This window comes from Geotrypetes seraphini, chromosome 5 (genome assembly GCF_902459505.1).
Source record: "Geotrypetes seraphini chromosome 5, aGeoSer1.1, whole genome shotgun sequence".
Taxonomy (NCBI): domain Eukaryota; kingdom Metazoa; phylum Chordata; class Amphibia; order Gymnophiona; family Dermophiidae; genus Geotrypetes; species Geotrypetes seraphini.
In genome coordinates, this window is record NC_047088.1 from 193,469,680 (window position 1) to 193,493,563 (window position 23,884).

Here is a 23,884-nt window from a genome sequence, read left to right on the forward strand (position 1 = left end):
CCTGCAGCCCTTTTTGTGAAGTGGGATTACGTTGGCAGTTTTCCAGTCCAAGGGGACTCTTCCTGAGCGTAGGGAGAGATTGAAAAGCTCAGATAATGGTTCGGCCAGGACTCCACATAGCTCCCTGAGCACCCTGGGGTGCAGGTTGTCCGGTCCCATGGCTTTGTTTACTTTGAGTTTCGATAGTTCGTTGTAGATGTTACTGGGCGTAAACTCGAAATCTTGAAACGGGTCTTTCTGGGTATCTCCCGTCTGAAGCTGCGGACCAGCTCCCGGTGATTCGCAGGTGAAGACTGAACAGAAGTATTCGTTCAGTAGTTCTGCTTTGGCAGAGTCTGATTCTGCAAAATTACCATCCGATTTCTTCAGCCGTTCTATACCATCTTTGTTTCTTTTCCTGTCACTAATATAGCTAAAGAAAGATTTATCCCCTTTCTTGATATTCCGTGCCAGTTTTTCCTCCATTCGGAGTTTGGCCTCTCTGACTTTCTTTTTAACGGCTTTAGCTCCGTCTAGATAGTCTTCTTTCGCCCCCTGGTTTCCTAAATGTTTGTAGGCGATGAATGCCTCTTTTTTCTTTTTAACTAGGTCTGAAATTTCTTTAGTGAACCATTGGGGTCTTTTGGTTCTCCTGCATTTACTTACTGTTCTTATGTATCGGTTTGTTGCTTCATGTAGGATGGACTTTAGAGACATCCACATATCCTCTAAATTTTCAGATTTTGTTTGTTTATATAGCTCCTGATGGACAAAATCTCTCATGCGGTTGAAGTCTGTGCCTTTAAAGTTGAGAACCCTAGTTGCTGTGCTTGACTTAGAGAAGCCTTTCTTAAGGTTGAGCCATACCATATTATGGGTTCACTATTATTATTTAAAAGCACAAGATAAAAGTGATATTTGGGTAACTTTATTTGTATTATATATTAGGATATATTATGATATTATTATATGCAGAAAAATGAAATTATTGAATGATATTTATGTTACCTGTATAGATAATAGTGTAATATGTGGAATATTTTTTGTTCTTTCATTTGTATGACACTGTTTTTGATTAAAAATCATTAAAGATTAAAATAAATAAATAAATAAATAAAAGCACAAGATATGGTGCCAAGTTATGGTGCCAAAGAGGCTTGAGATAGGGCCTCCTACACAGGTTTAAGCCTGGAACTCGGTTTTCCTGAGTCCTGATAGCTTTTACTTTTGCACTGAGGGTACATCTACAAAAAATTTAATATTTCAGGTTAAGAGGTAAGGGTTATTTGTCCCCCTCTAAGACTATACAACCTTGTTACCCACCAGCCTAAATTAGAATAGAGGGATGTTAGCATTGTATTGATTTTTCATCCTCTGGGATTTTTGTATTGCAGCTTAAAACATATCAGCATCACTAATGCTGTGTGCTGCAAACCAAAACCTAGGATCCTAGTTGGGACTTACATTCTGTGATTCCATCAAGTAAACATGCTAGGACTTTTTTTTTTGTTAATAAATGTACCCTTTGGTTGTTTTATGACATCTTGCTTGCCTTTTTTGTTTGGTTCATATATATTGATGCAAGATTTCTTCCCTTTTCTTGTTTGTTTGCAATATTTTATATGAGAACTCCCAGAAGTACAGTATATGGGGATCAACTCTGTAGTTTTCTTTGTTTTCCCAATAAGAATTGTGTTGGTATTCCATGGTCTTATGTTTATGTAAGATTTGATATACCGCTCCTGCATTTTACTGACCTAAGCGGTTTACAAAGTATCAAACTAAAATGAAATTAGATACTTGAGAAAAACTACGCAATCTGTCCTGAAGACTCACAATCCAGCTAAATTACCCGATAAACTAAAAAATATGTAATAACAACATATAACAAAAAAATCTTCCAAAGTGGAGGAACTGGGGTAAAAGAGAAGCATATAATTCTAACACACCACCAATTATGCTGTATTTTCTTGCCAGAAATTTCACTCTGCCATAAAACACAAAAGCCAAATAAGGAAAAGGCCTCAGAAGCCACGGGGCTATGGGTGAGAGCTACAACTTGATCTAAGCTCTCCCCACGCTTTGATTATCAGCCAGAAAAACTCTTATTATGCTGCAGCAATTGTGCTATATATAGAAATAAATAACTTTAAATAGTCTCATCCTGGGACTGTCTGCCAAGTCTCTTCCCTGAAGAAGCCCTTTCTGGAAACGTCAATCTCTCCTCCTAAACTTACTTGCTCCACTTCATCACTGACGCTGAAACCGTGGATTGAAGACAAAGTTTTATTTTATTTTTCTTTCCAGCTTATGATTTATCTTTAATCTTATCTATTGTTTTGCCTTTTGTCTTTGTTTTGTTCTATTTCTATCATTTAAATTTCTCCAGAATTCTACTGTTCAACGGCTCCCCCTTCTGCTTCTATTCCTTTCTCTCCTCTCTTCTACCTTCCAAAGTATTTAGATCAATGCTGTCTTGTTAAAATGTTTATTTTATTTTTATTTTTCCTCTAACTCTACTTTTCACTTCTCTATTACCCTCCAGGTACTTTAGTTAGATTGTGAGCCTTCGGGACAGTAAGGGAATTTTTCAAGTACCTTTCTTATTTCTAATCTTAATGTATATTTTCTGTAAACCGCTTAGAACCTAACGGATGTAGCGGTATATAAGAAATAAATTACATTACATTACATTACTCTTGCAAACAGGACTGAACTTATCTTTATATTGATGCAGTGTATTTGTGAGTGCTGTCCATAACTAGTGCCACAGTCCTGTGTGCTGAAAAGCTAGAGCTGAACGCTAAAGCTGAAGCTGAAGCCTGGTGAAAGCCGAAGCTTGTTGCTTGTTGCCACTGTGTTGTAAAAGCTGACGATGGCCAACGTTTCACGATAAGAGTACCGTTTCATCAGGGCTCTGAATGAGCAAGAAAAATGCCTGTCCTGCCTTCAGGCATTTTTCCTGCTCTGTTAGCATTAACTGTACAGAATCAATCTGTACTAGTCTGGCTTGTTTAGTTTTACAGTGGGTATATTGTTGTTTTACTGCTGACAGCAGTATGTAAGATGTTGCCTTTTCCTAGGTACACTCTTGTGCAATGTGTGGATTGTTACTAAAAATCATATTTTTCATATAGATGAGGGGGGGTGTCAAAAACAATGGGTCCCAGGTGTCGTATATAGGTATGCCACATGTTCCACTATATCTTTTTTGAGATAAAGGAACTAGAATTGAACGCAGTACTCAAGGTGAGGTCGTACCATGGAGTGATACAGAGGCATTATATCATTTTTAGTCTTGTTTACCATCCCTTTTTAAATATTTCATAGCATCTTCTTTGCTTTTTTGGCTGCTGCCACACATTGGGCAGAAAGTTTCATCTTATTGTCAACAAAGCCACCCATATCTTTTTCTTGGGAGCTGACCCCCAATGTGCACCCTAGTATCTGGTAACTATGATTTGGGTTATTCCTCCCAATATGCATCACTTAAGTCATCCTTGCTTCCTGAAAATTAGAATAGCTTAGTGGTCACAGTGGCAGATTGAGAACATGGGTAGACAATTTGGGCAAGTTACTTCACTCTTCATAGTCTTAGATAATAATTAAGAATATAGATCTTCTTGGGCAAAGAATGCTACTTTATTTGATTGTAACGTGCCTTGACCTTGGTTTCATGAAGGTGAGTAAATCTAAAATCCAAATCTAAATCATTCTCCTTCTTCTCTATCCTTTGTCAGCAGAGCAGTGCTGTAAATCTGAAAAACTGTGGTCTCCAGTGCAAGTTCATTTGTATGCTTCCCTCAACAGCTGGAACAACACATAATCCTTTTTTCTCCCACTCTTCTCTAGTTACTTCTAATTCTCCCTCTACCTACCAGCTGCTTTACTTTGCTCTTTTCCTATGATCTGACCTTTCCTTAATGCTTCCCTTCTTTTACCACCATTCTGCACTTGCTCTCCAGAAACCCTATCTTGAGATATCTGCTGGCCCATCTAAGCAGGAACATACACCTTGAGATCTGTTTCCCTTAAAAAAAAAAAAAAAGCTGTATTTCTCCTTCCAATGTATGGCATTACAAAATACAGCTATAAAACAATGCTATGTACTGAAAGAGAACTGTTTCAAGATAGCTAACATTTACATCCAATTAAGGGCCTATTTAGTAACTATGGTAAGCATTTGATATTAACAGCAATGGTAATTTTTAGCACATGTTAACTGCAAACCTTCATGATAATTGTGAGTGCTCAAAGGGAGGGGGGAATTGGTGCTTTTGGCATGTGGAGAGAATCATCCAGGATGTTAATGTGTATTAAAACAGTGACAGATAATGCAGTCTGTTAATGCCAGCTATTGTGTACATCTCTATGATCCCTCTGGAGGGTGCACCTGGGTAGAATATATCATCTTCTCTGGTTGCTATGAGTAATAATATAGCAGTAATTGAGGAAGGTAGACCAAATGGCAGCCGGCATGGTTGACGAGTGAGGTGAAGGAAGCTATTGGAGCTAAAAGAGAATCCTTAAGATAGTGGAAGAAGGATCCAACTGAAAATAATAAGAAACAGCACAAGGAATGGCAAATCAAATGCAAGATGCTGATAAGGAAGGTAAAGAGAGACCTCGAATAGAAGATTGTGCTGGAAGCAAGAACATTACATTACATTAGTGACTTCTATTCCACCTATACCTTGCAGTTCAAGGCGGATTACAAAAGAGCTAACTGGACATTTCTAGTAACGTTACAATTGTTTTTTGGTTACAAAAGAGGTAAGATAGCTGGATAGTTTCCAGGAGAACTTGCAAATTGGATAGTAAAATGACTGGACATTTCTAGGTCAGTGTTCTTCAACCTTTTAACACCCGTGGACCGGCAGAAAAAAAAGAATTATTTTGTGGACCGGCAAACTACTAGGACTAAAATTTAAAAACCCCGTTTCCGCTCCATCTCCTCGAGCTCGGTCCCCACAAATCATCTGATCCCATCCACACAAGCCTCAGTTATGATTTTATATTGAATGTATTTTATTAAAGTATAAAAAAAACAATATTCTGTACAATTGTCATTTTATAAATACAAATAATTCAGAGCAGGATCAACAAAACCCCTGTCTCCCCTCCCCTTCACATATATCCCCTCTACTATCAAGAAAATTGAACAAGCCAAATTATTACAGAATGCTACACAGAAATATCATGCTAACAGAATAATGCAGTTACACATGACAAGAATAGTTTTAGGGGAGTGAACTAGGGCAACTGCCCCCTGGTCAGAGAGCGCCCTAAGCCAGCTGGAAGCTAAAGAAGCACTGCCTGGGTTTTGCAGTCCCCGGTTATGTCTAAAACCAGCTCTAGCAGGATATATATTCCAAATCTGATATATTCTAATCACAAAATAGAAATAAAATTATTTTTTTCTATCTTTTGTCATCTCTGGTTTCTGCTTTCAATTTTCTTTTCACTCTCTTCCTTCCCTCTCTGTCTCTTCAATCCAGCATCTGCCCCTTCCATCCACTGTCTGTCCTCTCCCCCTTCCATATGGTATCTGTCTTCTTTCTATGCCCCTCTCCCCTTTCCATCCAGCTTGTGCCCCCTCTCTCCTTTCCAGCTTCACTGCTCTCTTCATTTTTATCTCTCCTACACCAGATCTATCATCGTTGTCCCTCTCTGCTTATTTTTCTGCTGACCCCTTCCTATCATCAATCTCTCTACTTTCTCATGCCTGTGTCTCCCCTTCCCCTCCTCTAATCTCTCTGCCAGCTGTTTCCTTCCTTTTTTCCTTCTCCCTTCCCTCCTCCTCCTGTCCAGCAGTAATTCTCTTCCCTCCCCTCCTAGCAGCATCTCTCCTTCTCCCTCTCCAGGAGCAGCTGTTCCTTTTTTTCCTTGCCCAGCAGCTTCCCAGATTCCTTTCCCTCCTCCCCTCCCAGCAGCATCTCTCCTTCTCCCTCTCCAGTAGCAGCTGTCCCTGTTTCCCCTTGCCCAGCAGCTTCCCAGACTCCAATAGTGGCTTTCTCCCCTCCCAGCAGCTCTCCTTACTTCTCAGTGCAGTGATTCAGGAAGGCAGCCTCGGGTCCTTTGTTGGGTCGCGCCGCCTCCGAGGAAAGAGGAAGTTGCATCATCAGAGGCAGCCGCGACTCAGCAAAAGCCCCAAGGCTGCCTTTGTGAATCGCTGCGCTGGGAAGTAAAGGTGAGCTGCAGAGAGCGGAGAAAGCCACTGTCGGAGGCTCCCCAAGATCTCTCCGGCCCAGCGCAGACTTCAGATATTGATCTTGCCGGCCCTGCGCGGACTGGCAGGAAATTGAAGGGAGTCAATCTTGCCAGCCCTGTGCGGACCGGCAAAAATTTCCTGCGGACCGACACCGGTCCGCGGACCGGCGGTTGAAAACTGTGTTCTAGGTAATATTACAAATAAGTTACAAATAAGATTACATAGTAAAACCTCAAAAACATTTTACCCTCCTTGTCCAATCCATCATCCTCTCCAGATTGGACTATTGCAACTCTATCTACTTAAGCCTAACTAAGAAAAACCTCCACAGACTCCAACGGATTCAGAATGCCGCGGCCAAGCTCATCTTCGCTAAAAGTAAATTTGACCATGTCTCCCCACTCCTGGCCAAGCTCCACTGGCTTCCGATAATCGCCAGGGTCCACTATAAATGCGCCTGTTTAACTTTCAAAATCCTATATGGTATCCTCCCTCCCTTTATCCCTCTTTCTTGGAATTCCTCAAACCCTAATATCACCAGATCCTCCCACAAATTAAAACTATCCTTCCCCTCGCTAAAAGGCATTTCCCACACAGGAAAGCTAGGGACCTCCCTCCACTTCAAAATCACTGAGCTCTGGAATAACCTTTCCTCCCCTCTTCGGAACTTGAGCTCTCTCCAAGTTTTCCGCAAACATCTGAAAACCTGGCTTTTCTCAAAAAATGTAAGTCTCCCTCCAATTTAGGAATCAAGGAAACTCTTATATCTTGGCATCCCAAGTCCTCTAAATTTTCTTCACACTTCTACCTTTAACCCTCTGTTGTAGTTCCTTCCTATTTCTCCTACTGTAAACCGCGTCGAGCTCTACGAACGTGGAGATGATGCGATATACAAACCTAAGGATTAGATTAGATTAGATTAGATATGTTAAAAACAAGGAGCCGGGAAAAGGATCATTTGGACTTCTAGACAACTGAGGGGTAAAAGAGGTGCTCGGGGAAGACAAGGCCATAGTGGGGAGATTAAATGAATTCTTTACTTTGGGTACAAGTGGATTGATTTTTCACTCTGTTAGAAATTACAAAGACTAGGGGACACTCGATAAATTTACAGGGAAATACTCTTAAAACCAATAGGAGGGTTTTTTTTTTCACTTAGAGAATAGTTAAGCTCTGGAACGCTTTGCCAGAGGATGTGGTAAGAGCGGATAGCGTAGATGGTTTTAAGAAAGGTTAGGACAAGTTCCTGGAGGAAATGTCCATAGTCTGTTATTGAGAAAGACATGGGGGAAGCCACTGCTTGCCCTGTATTGGTAGCATGGAATATTGCTACCCCTTGGGTTTTGGCCAGGTACTAGTGACCTGGATTGGCCACCATGAGAACGGGTTACTGGGCTTGATGGACCATTGGTCTGACCCAGTAAGGCTATTCTTATGTTCTTACGTTCTTAAGATGTAGGAGAGACACCGGAGCCAGAAATGGCATTCAATGCTGATGAGCCAAAGAAACTGAAACAAATCTCTGTAACACTGGAAGATGTAATGGGGCAATTTGACAAACTGAAACAGTAGCAAATCACGTCGACCTGATGGTATACAACCCAGAGTACTGATAGAATTGAAAAATGAACTTGCAGAGCTATTTGTGATTTGTAAATCATCTTTAAAATCTAGAATGGTATCAGAAGACTGGAAGGTGGCCAATGTAATGCAGATTTTTAAAAAGGGTTCCAGAGGTGATACAGGAAATTATAGAGTGGTGAGACTGACATTGGTGCAGGGCAAAATGGTAGAGACTATAATAACAAAATGACAGAGCATATACATAAGCAAGGATTAATGAGACAGAGCCAACATGGATATAGTTAAGGAATATCTTGTCTCACCAATGTACTACATTTCTTTGAAGGGATGAATGAACATGTGGATAAAGACGAACTGGTTGATATTGTGTATTTGGATTTTCAAAAGGCATTTGACAAAGTATCTCATGATAGACTTCTGAAGAAATTAGAAAGTTATGGGATAGGAGGTAACATCCTATTATAGATTAAGAGCTGGTTGAAAGAAAACAGAGATTAGGATTAAATGGTCAACATTTTCAATGGAGAAGGGTAAATAGTGGGGTTCCCCAGGAGTCTGTGCTGGGACTGCTGCTTTTTAACATATTTATCAATAATCTAGAGATAGGAATAACTAATGAGATAATTAAATTTGCTGATAACACAAAGTTGTTTGCAGCTGTTAAATTGCAAGAGGATTGTGAAACATTGCAAGAGGACTTTGTGAAACTGGGAGACTGGGCATCAACATGGCAGATGAAGTTTAATGTGAGCAAGTGCAAAGTGATACATGTGGGAAAGAGGAACCCAAACTATAGCTACGTGATGCAGGGTTCTAGGTTAGGAGTCATTGTCCAGAAAAAGGATCTAGGTGCCATTGTTGAGGATACAATGAAACTCTTAGTTAGTGTGTGGCAGTGGTTAAGAAAGCCAAAAGGATATTTAGGAATTATCAGGAAAGGAATAGAAAACAAAGATCTAATCTAATCTTCAATTTCTCGGTCGCTCTATGCCTATCTAGGTTCAAAGCGACTTACAAATCAAGAAGTTTACATTACATTTAGGAGTTATAACAATGAAGTATAAAGTAAGCAGTATACTATGAGGTAGTTACCAGAGATAGGAGATGTAGCAATCATTCAATAAAGGGGAACATTGCATTGTCAGTAGAATTACAGCACAGCAGTTTAAGGTACAATACAGTTGAGTTAGATACAAGTAGATTGGTGCAATTATGATATGTAGAGTTTGGGTGGGAGCCTTTGTATTGCTCTATGGTGCGGTCACACCTCAAATACTGTGTGCAATTCTGGTCGCTGCATTTCAAAAAAGATAGAGCAGAATTAGAAAAAGTACAGAGAAAGGCAATGAAAAAGATAAAAGGGATGGGATGACTTCCCTATGAGGAAAGGCTAAAGCAGCTAGGGCTCTTCAGCCAGGAGATGAGATAGCTTCTGCAGCTGCTGCTGGCCTGTTGTGGTGTCGAGGAACAGGGAGAATGTAAAAGCAACGTGAGGTCTATCGTGGAGCCTGAGATGGGCTCCGCAATCGACTCGCATTGCCTTTGCGATCTACTGGGTCGATCGCAATCAACCTTTTGGGCACCCCTGTAATATAGATCTATAAAATACTGAGTGGAATGGAATGGGTAGATGTGTATCATTTGTTTACGCTATCCAAAAATAATAGACCTATGGGGCATGTGATGAAGCTACTAAGTAGTAGATTTAAAACAAACCAGATAAAATATTTCATCACCCAATGTGTAATTAAACTTTGAAATTTGATGCTGTTAACTTAGCAGGGTTTAAAAAAGATTTGGATAATTTTCCTAAAACAGAAGTCCATAAACCATTATTAAGATGGCTTGGGAAAATCCACTGCTTATTGCTATGATAAGCAGCATAAAATCTGTTTTCTCTTTGGGATTTTGCCTCAGATTAACGTAGCAGTGACAGATACCCTAAGGTACAGGGAGATTTTTTTTGCCTGTGAAAGTACTAAAAGCGGTTTTTTCTGTACCTTAGGGTATCTGTCAATGCTACGTTAATCTGAGGCTTTTTTCTCCCTCTTACTTTGGGTGCATGCTGGGTTTGAATCGGGGTGCCTCTCAGTGCCATGGTCAGACATCATTTTTTGAATTATACGACTATTTTTTGTTTCACAGTGCAAGTACTTTGATCATAGAAACAGTAGAAATACAATACTTACTTGAACTGTAAGCAGCAGCCAGGATAAGTGGAATTTGGGAGGTCTGAGAAGATGATGCTCCCTTTTGTGCTCTAGTTTCATGATATACGCAAATAAATTGGACCATTAATGGGACACAAGCAAGTAAGCAAAAATAACTCATGACATAAACAGAGCAAGCCTTTCAAGCAGAGCAAAAAAAAAACAAAAACTGGAATGAATTCATTAGTTGAGACTGGTCCTACTTTTCAGATTTCCCTGAGCAGCACAAGAGCAATTATCCATGCATAATGAAAAGTGAATTATTTATTAATTTCAACGTGTAACTATAGATTATTTGATTGTTGCAGTTCTCCGGGCCTTGCCACATCTCAACAAGTGGAACTGATATTTTAGCCATTGTGCTGTGACTTTCTTCAGAGTATGCTGTGAGGTCTGTAGTTTGTCTTTATATATAGTGGGTCCTCAGACCTGATTAGCTGGGGTTTGAATTGATTTCAGCAGAAAACTGAAGTGGGAAATCAGCTCAAACCCCAGGCAATCAGGTTTGAAGGCCCACTATATATAAAGATAAACTGCAGACCTCACACATACCCTGAAGAAAGCTACAGCAAAATGACTAAAATGCCAGTTCTAGTTATTCAGATGCAGCAAGACATGGACAACTGCAACAATCATGACACCTGCTGCAGAAGCCTAACAGAACATATACCCCCCTTCTATCAAGCTACTCTGCCGAGCAGCGTGAGCTACATACCATGCTGACCATTCTAATCCTATGGGCAGCTCGACATAGCTTGATAAAAGGGGTGGGGGGAATAGATTATTTGTTTGGCATGTCCCACTATGACGGAAGTTGGTTTTAGACTAATGTCTCTCGAACTGTATGCCATGGCACAGTGGTGTGCCCTGAAGAGATTTCGGGTGTGCCACAAGAGATTCCAGAATTTTACCTTAGTTTTAAAAATTCCCTTCATAAGTATACATTAGAATAAATGACATGTATGCTGTATTCACAAGAGTTTGTCTGTGTGCATATGGTTACAATCACCTAGACCAGTGGTTCCCAAACCTGTCCTGGGGGACCCCCAGCCAGTCAGATTTTCAAGATATCCCTAATGAATATGCATGAGAGAGATTTGCATACCTGTCACTTCCATTATATGCAAATCTCTCTCATGCATATTCATTAGGGATATCTTGAAAACCTGACTGGCTGGGGGTCCCCCAGGACAGGTTTAGGAACCACTGACCTAGACAAACATCATTCTTTGATGTGATTGTCCTTGAAAACTAACAGGAAGTAATTTTATTTTTATTGTTTATGCAGTAGTTATCCTAACTTGAGCATCAAAGCAATCAAGACTTTGTTACCATTTGGATCTTCTTATCTTTGTGAACTTGGATTTTTCAGCTCTGACAGAAATTAACCCCCTCTTCTTCTAGTGCGGGGAGCCGTGCTGAATGGCCCGCGCTACTCCTGACACTCATAGAGTTCCTATGAGCATCGGGAGCAGCGTGGGCCATTCAGTGCGGCTCTCTGCGCTAGAAACTGCTAGCGCAGTTTCGTAGAAGAGGGGGAAAAAATAATAATAAAAAAAGAGAATGACTGCAGATGGTGGATGATGAAATGTGTGTTTGCTTGTCTTCTATCAAGCCATATTTTGAGTTAATTTGGCATAAAAAACAAGCACATCCATCACATTGATTAGCAATTCTATTTTATCTACTTTAGTTTCACCATTGTTACATTTACCTATACAAAACTTAAAGAACTTTAAATAAATAACTCTCAATTTTAATTTTTTGTTGGTTTTGAAATTTTATAATTTTAATTATAATGTGCCTTGAAAAACATTTGCTCCGTTTAGTGTGCCAGAGCTAAACAAAAAAAAGTTTTGAGAGACACTATTTTAGAAGATAAGCTGAAGGCTTTCTGCATTTCCTATGATAAAATAAAGTAAGAAAAATGAGACTAAGATTCATGCTGCTAAAATCTGCTGATTACATTTATTAACTTGGTGACTAAGGATTTTGTTCTATGTTTCAGGTGGTGAAGTTTACCAAATCCTTTGAGTTGTTGTCTCCAAAATGCAGTGCTGATACTGAGAGCAGGTATATCTCCCTATGTCCTTTAAATTTGTTATACTGTCCCAGTTGCTCAGAATTCATTTTCTCATATCTATAACATTGACACAGGGTTTCCCACCAAAAGCTGAAGTTCAGATTGTCCCAGTTTTTCCAATGTTTTGTGATTAACTGCACAGCTATCCCTGTCATAATAATAAGAAGTTTGTTCTTGCTTGCATTAACTGGACTCTTAGGTCTTAATAAAGTCCCAAATAACACTATGTCATAAGATAATGGAATCGAAGCTCCAAATATCCTGTTAATTTTACCCCAAATAGACTTCCAAAAGTTGAGTATCAACGGACAATAGAATAGCAAGTGATCCAGTGTCCCTACATCAAGATGACAGTGCCATCATCTATTAGATTTTGAACTGTCTAACTTTTGCAAATGAACTGGGATCCAGAAAATTCTATGTAACAAAAAAACCCAAGTTTGTCTCATAGATGCTGATGCTGTACATCTCATCCTCCAAGTCCAAATCCGTGGTCAATGAGTAGCAGAAATATGCTGCTTTGTTTCAATGCTCCAAATGTCTTATAGGCTTGTTTTTGTTTTTTTATTCAAATAATCAGATAATAATTTGTATCACTTGGCTGCCTGATGCCCTTGCATATCTGTCTGGAAACATAGGCCCAGCAAGCCATACTGATTTTTTTTAAGCTACACCACTCAGGGAACCCTTTCTGAATGGCCTGTTTCAACTGCAACCATTTATAACCTTGAGATTTTGAAATGCCAAATGATTGTTGCAGTTGTAATAAATTTATCATTTTCCCATTCTGAATTACATCATCTAAAGTACGTATGCCTGCCTGCAACCAAAGTTTCCAGAGGATTTTAGACTCGCCAATTTGTATCTTGGAGTTTAACCATAGAGATTGACACGTGGATTGTTGTATTGGAGTAGGAGTTAAATTATTAAGAAATCTTAATGTATTCCAGGTGGAAAGAAGAATACTATTGTCCTTGTATATTCTAGGAAGCTTGATATTCAAAATATGGTTAAAGTGTAATGGGGTCATAAGATGACTCGCTAATATCAACCAATCTGGTAGATTACCCATGAGTTCAGGAAGGATCCAATACATACCCTGTTGCAAAATGAAGGCTTGATGATACCTATAAAAATTTAGAAAATTTACCCCACCTGCTGATTGTGGTTTTTGCAAAGATACTAAGGCAATTCTAGAAGTTTTACTAAGCCAAAGGAATTTTGTAAGAATCCCATCCAGTTTTTTTATAAAAGGACCCTTGAAAATAAACTGGTGACATACTCATTTGGTAGCAAACTACAGGCAAAATCATCATTTTGATGGTTTTTGTACTCTCTCCCACCAAGAAAGATGTAAAGGGTTCCAATGCTTACACATTTCTTTTAACTTTCAACAATAAGGACTTTTCATTTACTGTTATTGTGTCTTCCAATGTTTTTATATCACTATACCCAAATATTTTATACCCTCTTCCTTCCAAAGAAATGGGAATGGATCAAATAAAGCTTTTACAAAGTGTACATTCAATGGAAGAACCTCTGATTTGCTCCAATTTATTTTATAACCAGAAAATTTGCCAAATTGATCAATCAATTCCAATAAATGAGGAATAGTTGATTCAGGATTCTTCAAATGAAGCAAAATATCATTTGCATAGGCCGAAACTTTATAGTCCTGACCTGCATATGGAATTCCCCGTATCTCCTTTGCCTGCCGAATGGCCAATAACAAGGGTTCCAAAACTATATCAAAAAGCAAAGGGGATAAGGGACATCCTTGTCTCACTTCCCTTTTCAGACTAAAATGCTTGGAAAAAGTATTATTAATGTATAATCTAGCTGAAGGGGAGCTATATAAAGTTTGAATCATTTGAATAAATCCAGAACCTATCCCAAACCAATCCATTGCTTGGTACATGAAAGTCCATTCCACTTGATCAAAGGCCTTCTCTGCATCCAAAGAAACAGAGAAAGCTGGATCATCTATTGTTTTTGCTAAATTAAGCATGTGGAGTGCCAATCTGGTATTATTTGCAGAATGTCTTTGAGCAACAAAACCCATTTGGTGCATTCCGCAGTACCCATAGTTTAGCCAGAATTTTACCATCCACATTTATTAAAGAAATAGGCCTATAGTTTGAAACCAACATGGGATCTCTGTTTGGCTTTGACAAAACTATGGTTAAAGCTTCTGCCATAGTACCTGATATCTGACCCTCTGTCAGTTGTGATTGATATAATTTGAAAAGATGATGTAATAGTATAGTTTGAAAAGATTTGAAAAACTCCACTGTGAATCCATCACTACCCGGAGCGGATCCAGCTCTGAGAGACTTCAATGCTGACTGGAATTCTGCGAACGATATAGGCACCTCAAGTTTTTCTTTTATATGCTCAAGAATTTTGGGTGCCTTAATTACATTTAAAAATTCTCTTCCGTCCTTTTCTTTATTTGAATAAAGCTCAGAAGAATATAAAGCTTTATAATAGTCCAAAAATTGATCTAAAACTCCCTCAATACAGGTATATATTTTACCATTTTCATCCCTAATAGCCGCAATCTTTACTCTTTTCTTTTTAGCTTTCAGATAATTTGCCAAGACTCTTCCTGCTTTATTTGAATTACCATAATACACCGCTTGCTGGCAAAACAAATCTTTCCTAGCCAAATGTGAGAAAATCTCATTATATTTGTATTTAGCTTTCAACAGGGCAGTCAAAGTATCCTGTTGCCATTTCAATGGCAATTGTGACTCTAATGTCAAAATATGTTAATATGACTTCAGGAAAAGATACCCTGATGCTTCTTAATATTTATGCACCTAATAATAATCAAACTATAAACTCCTCTAAGTTTGCCGAAAGGTGCTTAAAAAGATACAAAAAAGGAGGCAAAAAATGTCAATAAGGACTCTATGAGTGTGTCTGTCAGCCAATCACTCCTAACAAACCAAACCACACAGGTACCAAATATCAATTGAAGAATAGGGGCGCTCTCAGTGTGAGGTTGTTAGCGACGGGAGAACAAACTCCAGCGCTTCCACTTACAAAGACGGAGGTGTATTACCCCGCCTGCACACCATCATCGGGCGTCCCTAGTGTGCAAAATCAACTGTGCAGAAATACTAACAATAAATAAATCACAACAGTGAACAAGTGAGAGAGTGAATCAAACTGAAAACTCACTCATAGAGTCCTCCCCAGCCCAATCCCCAAGATACAAAATGAAACCACAGCCAACTTAGCTTTTAAAGCGAGCCAACATCATTTGGCTCGCTTTAAAAGCTAAGGTGGCTGTGGTTTCATTTTGTATCTTGGGGATTGGGCTGGGGAGGACTCTATGAGTGAGTTTTCAGTTTGATTCACTCTCTCACTTGTTCACTGTTGTGATTTATTTATTGTTAGTATTTCTGCACAGTTGATTTTGCACACTAGGGACGCCCGATGATGGTGTGCAGGCGGGGTAATACACCTCCGTCTTTGTAAGTGGAAGCGCTGGAGTTTGTTCTCCCGTCGCTAACAACCTCACACTGAGAGCGCCCCTATTCTTCAATTGATATTTGGTACCTGTGTGGTTTGGTTTGTTAGGAGTGATTGGCTGACAGACACACTCATAGAGTCCTTATTGACATTTTTTGCCTCCTAATAATAATCAGGCAGATTTCTTTTAAAACTCCAACAACTAATTCTGTCACTGGCTATGACTAAATTAATAGTAGCTGGAGACTTCAATGCAGTCATGGATCCATTAATTGATAAACAGCCGAGTAGACAATTACAATCATTAGGCTTGGATAATCTTGTAAGCTCATATGGATTAAAGGATATATGGTGAATTTTTCATTTTAAAGCTCGTGAATTTTCATTTTGTTCCCAAGTTTATAAATCATTTTCTAGAATTGATTATTTTTTTGTTTCTGATCATCTAGTTCAACAGGTTATAAAGGCTAGCATATATATGATCCTTCTGTTGGATCATGCTGGAATCTGGATAGAATATCAGTTAACTGAAGAAGATTCCGGTAGACCTGTTTGGAGATTCAATAATGTACTGCTTGCAGACTCAAACTATCTTGAGGAAATTCAACTAAAAATGAAGGAATATTTTCAATTCAACATCTTAGAGGAAATCTCTTTAGAGACCTTATGGGATGCTTTTAAGGCTTATATAAGGTGGCAAATTATTTCCTATTTGGTGCATGTGAGGAAATTACTAAGATTAGAATTCACTAACTTGGAACCTTTTTGCAGTTTTATAACCACATTCAAAGTGGTTTACATACAAGTACTTCAAGCATTTTCCCTGTCTGCCCCAGTGGTCTCACAATCTGTCTAATGTACTTGGGGCAGTGGAGGATTAAGTGACTTGCCCAGGGTCACAAGGAGCAGTGCAGAGTTTGAACCTACAACCTCAGAGTGCAGAGTCTATAGCTCTAACTGGATTGCAGTTGTGATCTGGAAAATTACATATGGGTAAACCTGACTTCATTGCTGGGCAAAATAATGAAACTATAATATAAGATAAAATTATGAAACATGTAGACAAATATGGTTTAATGGGAATGAGTCAGCATGGGTTCAGCCACAAGAGGTCTTGACTCACCAATCTGCTTCATTTCTTAGAAGGTGTGAATAAACAAGTGGATAAAGGTGAGTTGATTGATATAGTGTAGCTAAATTTTCTGAAGCTTATGACAAAGTTCCTCATGAGAGATTCCTGAGAAAATTAGAGTCATGGGATAGGAGGCAATGCTCTGTTATGGATTAGGAATTGGTTATTGGACAGAAAACAGAGGGTAAGGTTAAATGGCCTTTTTTTCAATGGAGGAGGGTAAATAGTGGAGTGCCACAGGGGTCTGTAATAGGACTGGTGCTAATTAACATATTTATTAATGATATGGAAATTGGAATGATAAGTAAGGTGATTCAGGGCCCCTTTTCCAAAACCATGTTAGCGATTCTGCCATGGCAAATGCACCAAAGCTCATAGGAACTGAATAGGCTTCAGTGCATTTGCTGCAGCAGAACAGCTACTGTGCCTTTGTAAAAGGGACCTTAGGAAATTGGAAGATTAGGCATTCAAAAGGCAGATGGAATTTAATGTGGACAAATGCAAAGTGATGCAAATTGGGAAGAATAACCCAAACCATAGTTACCTGATGCTATGGTCCACCTTAGGAGTCAGCACCCAAGAAAAAGATCCAGGTGTCATTGTAGACACTATATTGAAATCTCCTACTCTGTCTGTAGCTGTGGGGGAAAAAAAAGCAAACAGAATGCTAGGAATTATTAGGAAAAGGATGACAAATAATGCCTCTATATCATTCCATGGTGCATCCTCACTTTGAGTGAGTATGGCACACAGTTTTGGTCACCATATCTCAATAAAAATATAGTGGAATTAGAAAAGGTTCAAAGAAGAGTGACCAAAATGATAAAGGGGATGGAACTCCTCTTGTATAAGGAAAGACTAAAGAGACAGCTGAGAGGGGATATGATTGAGGTCTACAGAATCCTGAGGGGTATAGAATGGGTAAGAGTGAATTGACTTTTTGCCCTTTCAAAAAGTACAAAAACCAGGGGGCTGAATGAAATTACATAGAAATACTTTTAAAACAAATACGAGGAAATATTTCTTTTACTCAAAGAATAGGTAAGCTCTGGAACTCATTATCAGAGGATGTGATTACTGCAGTTAGCACAGCTGAGTTTAAGAAAAGTTTGAACAAGTTCCTGGAGGAAAAGATTGGTATCTTAGAATGTTGCTACTGTCTGGGTTTCTGCCAAGTACAGAAAATTGGGCTAGATGGATCATTGGTCTGACTCAGTATGGCTGTTCTTATGTTGAATGAGTGATTTTCTATAATGTTTTAACTCTTGGCATGAGACCCAGATCTCGATATATTTCACATATCAAGAGACAAACTCACATATATCTGTTTCTCCCCTGGGATATATTTGCAGTAAAGCCTTAAGATTTATGCATTTAATTTTAAACATGAATTAACACTTAGGGCCTGTTTTACAAAGCTGCACAGTAACGGCCCTGAAGCCCATAGAGATCTAAAGGGCTTCAGGGCTGTTGCCGTGTTGCTTTGTAAAACAGGCCCTTAATGTTAGTCTGAGTTTCTTTTCAGCCTCCTTCAGTTATTTCTACAGTTGTTATGTTACTGTGTAGAATCTGAAACCAGCACTATTAACATGTGGAATACTAATATAAACAAAATACTGTTTACCCAGAAAAATATTGTAATTGGAGGGGAAAGACATGTTCATTAAAAAATTATATCCATATGGCTGGCAGTACTTCTGAATTCACACAGCTTTTGCTATTGTTCAGAGATTGACTGGCAGGTTTTTTAAATATTACATCAAAGGAAGAAATACAAAAAAATATTCAAGTGAAAAAGGTTATATTTTTTACAAATATACAAAGAATATTTTCACTTTCTCAGAGGCGAGTGTACTAAACAGTAGTATGGGTAAGGAAAATGAAAAATATGGGAAATGCACAGATGACAAAATTTCTGGATTTCGTGTAACCATTTTCCTTCCAGGAAAGAAAAATAACAAATTCTAGTCTATCTAGTTGCCAAGAACCATCCTGTTAAAATTACATATTATTCAGAGGGAAATCATTCAAGAGAACCAGGAGAGCTGAAGCAGGATGGCCAGGCATGGAGGAGGAAGCAAGGATATGGATGGGAGAGCAGGCATAGAACATAAAATAACAGAACAATAGGAAAGCCAGATGACCAGAGGTCCAATAGACACATCCTTGGATCCTGCTGTACTAGCTCCTGATGTGTGTGCGCACTGTCTTCATATATACTTCCTTCGTTCAGGGTGCACTCTGTCCTGGGCCAGTTGCATATCTTACTCCTTGGTGGCTAAGAGATCCTGAGTCTTTTCTCAGTTCTATCTTTAGGATTGCTTATTCAAATCCCTCGGCCCCTGATATTATGCACCACTATCCTATTTTCTCCTCCAGGGCTCTCAGGACCTGTTTTGTTAGAATGTAATGTTTCTGGTGGAATTGAATGAGAATTTTCCATACAGGCTCCCAGCTGTGGTCTTTAGGATCACATCTCTTCCAGTCAACTAGATAATTTAATTGTTTTCAAAGAATATGCTTCAGAATGCACTCCTGTTCCTCCGTCACCATGTAGACAAAGATTTTGTCACACAGGAATGAATTCTTCTTATAAGTTTTTAACAAGGCCACTTAGAAACCTTTTGAAGCATTGCATTAATGGCCACTGGATTTATCTGTTCCTGAATGACAAAAAGACACATGAATCTCTGATCAAGTTCTATAGTTGTCTATCATTCAGGCCTACATTTTTTCTCTCATCAAAAATGGGGCTCTTTTGTTGCCATCTGCCTTTCCCATTTCCCCGAAGCATCCTGATCTACTCTTTACCTCCTTTGGAAATTGCCAGATATCGTCTTTTGTAATCCGCCTTGAACCACAAGGTAATGACAGAATAGAAATCACTAATGTAATGTAATACTAAGGCTTGTTAAATGTTGGCATGCACCTCCCTCAGATTCTTAGTCCACTCTGCTGCTGGGACCCTCAATTTTTGTACTTCCCAGTGGAACTATGAAACCCATCATTGGCAAAGAATAAAGCAATCTCATAGTGCAGCTTCTAGCTGTCTAGCCACGTCATTCTGAAATTCACTTCTAGTGCAAAAGGCATATGAATCTTGAACAAGTGGGTTATTTACCTCTAGTAAGATGTGAAAGAAACAATACATACCAGCCTGTATGACAGCTGCAGATATTATGGGAAATCTTAGTACAGCAGCAAGCAGGTGTCTGGAGTAGCTTGGTGGACGGTGTAGTGAACCATAGAGAGGGGGATCCAGGCCCATATCCTACCCTACCCACTACATTTATGGTGGAAAGTGTGAGCCTACAAGAACCAACCCAAAACCTGCTGTACTGCCATTTAGGTGCCACCTATGGCTATAAGGACTATTGTGCTGGTAGACAGGTGTGTTTAGTAGGTTTTGGGAGAGTTTTGGAGGGCTCACCATAGATTGTAAGGAGATAATGGTAAAATGCTTACCTGGCACCCTTTATGTGAAGTTCACAGCAGCACCTCCTAAGGTACCCCATTACTCTGTTAGCATGACTATATGGCCAGTCCATTAAAATGCTGGCCCCTACATTGTTCAAATGGGCTTGTTTTGGACGTTTTGCATTTGGACATTTTAATTTTTGAAAATGGCCATAAACAGAGAGATGTCTAAAGGCAAGAACATCTAGACAAGTTATTTTCAAAAAGAAAGATAGATGTCTTGTGGTTTTGAAAATGGTCTTTTTCCTGACTTGACTTTTGGATGGCCTTGTGGAAACATTGAAAGTTGGACATCCTATTGAAAATGCCCCTCTATGTTATTATTTTATTATTATTATTTATTTATTAATCAATTTTCACAATATTCACAAGCATAAATCTTGTTCCAAATAATACAAAGAAGGAAACAATTGAAAACAAAATTTTTTCCAACATAAGCAGTATAGATTTTACTTCTTCCTTAGACCACAGAATCTAGTGGAGATAAAAAAAGGTATCAAACATTCAAATGAAAAAGGCTTGCAATATTCTAACAATATCAATAATCAATCCTTAATGATCTTTTTAACTTTTAGAAACTCCCTCAAATGGTCTGGAGAATAAAAAGTGTATTTTATTCCCAAATACCTAACTAGGCATTTACAGGGGTATACTTAAAGAAACGTAGCCCCAAGTTTAAGAGTCTCTTGCCGTAGGGAAAGAAAATCTTTTCTTCTCTCTTGCGTAATTTTTGAAACATCCGGATATATTCAAAGTCTTTGATCGCCAAATAGTTTTTGGGAATTTTTAAAGTATAATTTTAAGATCATGTTTAAATCTTGCTCAAAAATGAAAGACACTAAGGGCTCCTTTTACAAAGGTGTGTTAGGGTCTTAACATGTGGAATAGCGCACGCTAAAATGCCGAGCGCGCTAGCCGCTACTGCCTCCTCTTGAGCAGGTGGTAATTTTTCAGCTAGCACATGCTAATCTGGTATGTGCGCTAAAAACACTAGCGTATCTTTGTAAAAGGAGCCCTAAGAGAGTAGCTCTTTCAGTATCTACAGACAAAGTTTGTTCCAAAAGAACAGAAATATTCCCAAAATCAATCTGTTTGTCTTCTCCGTCTTCTTTTTCCCCATCTTTTTAAGGAATCTTTTTATTTGGTAGATAATAAATTTTATTCAATGGAGGAATATTTTTATTAGGGGGAATTTTTAAATTCTCAGTTAAATATCTTTTAAAATGATCTATAGGCGGAGTTCCAAATAATAGTGGAAAATTCATAATACAGAGATTCAATCTTTGATTATAGTTTTCAAATTGTTCTAATTTATGATGTATTGAGGAATTATCTTTAATCATTGCTACCTTAAATTGTTGTAACTGCTGTATATCATCCTGTGTTTGTCTAGCTTGGTCTGAAAGATCTCTTTTTAACTGAGTCAACAGTTTGAGTTGAATTATCAAGTTTAGAAGTAATACTTGTTAGCTCCTCAGTAGTTTGAGTCAATTTAGTCTCCAGGCGTTGAAGGAGTGTCCAAATGTCTCCTAAGGAGGCCTCCGTGGGAGTGGGAAAGGATCCCTTTCTCTCCAGTTGATTCTTTAGCTGCACTACCTGTATTGGCTCTGTGCCCTCACTGGGAGACCCCGCAGATCAACTTCCGGAATTGCGAGTCTCCTGCAGCAAAGCCCAGGTCATAGCTTGACATGAATGATTGGAAGGAGCCAGAAGGGACAACAATGTCTCAAATCCCGAAAGGTGGAGAGGCTCTCCAGAATCTCTCCCCAATGTCAGGTCACATCCTCCGGAGTCTTTAGCAACCGACGGCAGAGTCGCAAAGAAGAGTCGCAAAGTTTGCTGGATGGGTGTAGAAACAAGGGCCTGCAAAGGTTCAGTCCTAATCACCCCCTTCCACTTTGAATGAGGCATTCCCACTAGAAGAATCAGACAAAAGCGGTGATAGGAATAAGATCCAAATGGAAGGCGCCAGCAAACGCGATTTTCCTCCATCTCTCTAGCGGCTACTCACACTGCTGCCATTTTGACCATTCCCCTTCTACCCCCTCTATGTTATTATGATGAATAAAGAAACAATGTGATCATTATCAGGGCACACTCTGAATTACTATATGCAAATTAACTAGTCAAGAGCAGCAGGTTTCATTCATTATAATAGTTATAAAATACTGAAGGTATTGGTTCAAGGTTTGGTTTACTCTTAAATTTCATCATGAGTCACATGATGCAGTGAATAGGGAAGGAAGAGCTCATGTCCTGCTTCTAGGCCTTCTGGGATTGTTCTCTAATATTTTTGGTTGTTTGTATTTCTTCATGACTTACCTTGTTTTGTTTTTTTTTATGACCTTTGAGCATATGAACAAGTAACTTGCTTCAGTCAAGGGCAAGCATTGCAAATTAAACTGCTAAAAAAGATAAAGATCAGGTCAAACAAAATGAAGACAAGATGGCAGAGGAAGTCAGTGGCTTTGTTTCCCAAGTTTCTGATGCAGCACTGGCTTGGCTTATCTCAGTGATTGTAAAGGCATTAGACTCGCAATTTGAACAACCTTTGGATCAGATGTCTCACATGGAACAATTGTTATCTGACACTACTTGTCGAACCAAGGAGTTGGAGCAGTGAATAAGCACCATTGAAGATGATGTGCATACCTCATGTATGATTCTTGAAAGCCTCCAAAGATTGGTGCATGCACAAGCTAATAAGATTGATGATTTGGAGAATAGATCCTGGAGAGGCAATCTTTGTTTTATAGGTATTCCTGAATCTGCCTTCTCTAGTCATTAGAGCATTGGCTGTGAAAAAAATCAACCTCTCTGGGAAGGAATAGGCCAAGTGTGCTCATCATGTTGGTAGGTGCAACACAGGTGCTGTTTGGTGTCAGACTGGAATTGCAAAGTTTCATAACTACATCCATAAATTTAAAACTTTGAGACAGTACAAACTGAAACAAGAGACACTGTGGTTTAATGAGCAACAGAGCAGATTATTTCAGGATTATTCAGCAATTCTTCTGGATAAATGCCATCATTTTCAACCTTTATGTGCATCATTGGTGGAGGAAAAAATGTGATTTATGTTTTAATATCCTGCGATCCAAAAAATCTACCACAATGGACAATGGTACACTTTCGACATGGTGTCATGTGCTCAAGACTTTCTTAATGCTATGCCTTCATCTGGAGACACTAGACAACATTGAATGTTACTACTTAAGCATTTGTGACTATGATTTTCCCTAAAAACAGTCATTTTGCTGAGTTAATATGGTATTGTATTGCACGGGAATTGTACCAGGGGCCTCGAGGCACAAGAATGTGGCTTAGTACCTGCAGCTAATGATTGACAATTGGCTTGGATATACACTTCCCCCTCTGTATTCACGGTGATTGGTGCTGAACATACCCACAAATACTGAAAAACTGTGAATAACTTTCTCATAAGTTATTTGTGGTTTTCTGTCCAGAATGATGATAATGAATTTTATTGTTATTGAGGCCCCCTTTTATTAAGCTGGTATAGCACTGCTTACGTGGGAAATGCTCTGCCCCTTCAATTCCTATGAATGTCAGTGCATTTACTACGTCAGCCCACGCTAAAACGCTTGATATAAGGTTGTTTGATGGTATTAATGAGAACTTTATTCAGGAAGTGTGTCTCTCACATAGCATTGAAAGTTAATTACAAGGCTCCTGAGGCAGGCTGCTGAGGCCGAAACAAGTGTGTG

At 39.0% G+C, this 23,884-nt stretch overlaps 1 protein-coding gene across 1 annotated transcript in view; it reads left to right on the forward strand.

The window, feature by feature from the left end:
• The window catches only part of PDE11A (phosphodiesterase 11A), a 568,355-nt gene that overhangs the window by 243,638 nt on the left and 300,833 nt on the right, over positions 1 to 23,884 (forward strand). Inside the window, exon 5 of the mRNA XM_033946286.1 lies at positions 11,993 to 12,057. Within this exon, the coding sequence (XP_033802177.1) occupies positions 11,993 to 12,057 (65 nt within the window). The remainder of the gene's footprint in view (positions 1 to 11,992; positions 12,058 to 23,884) is intronic.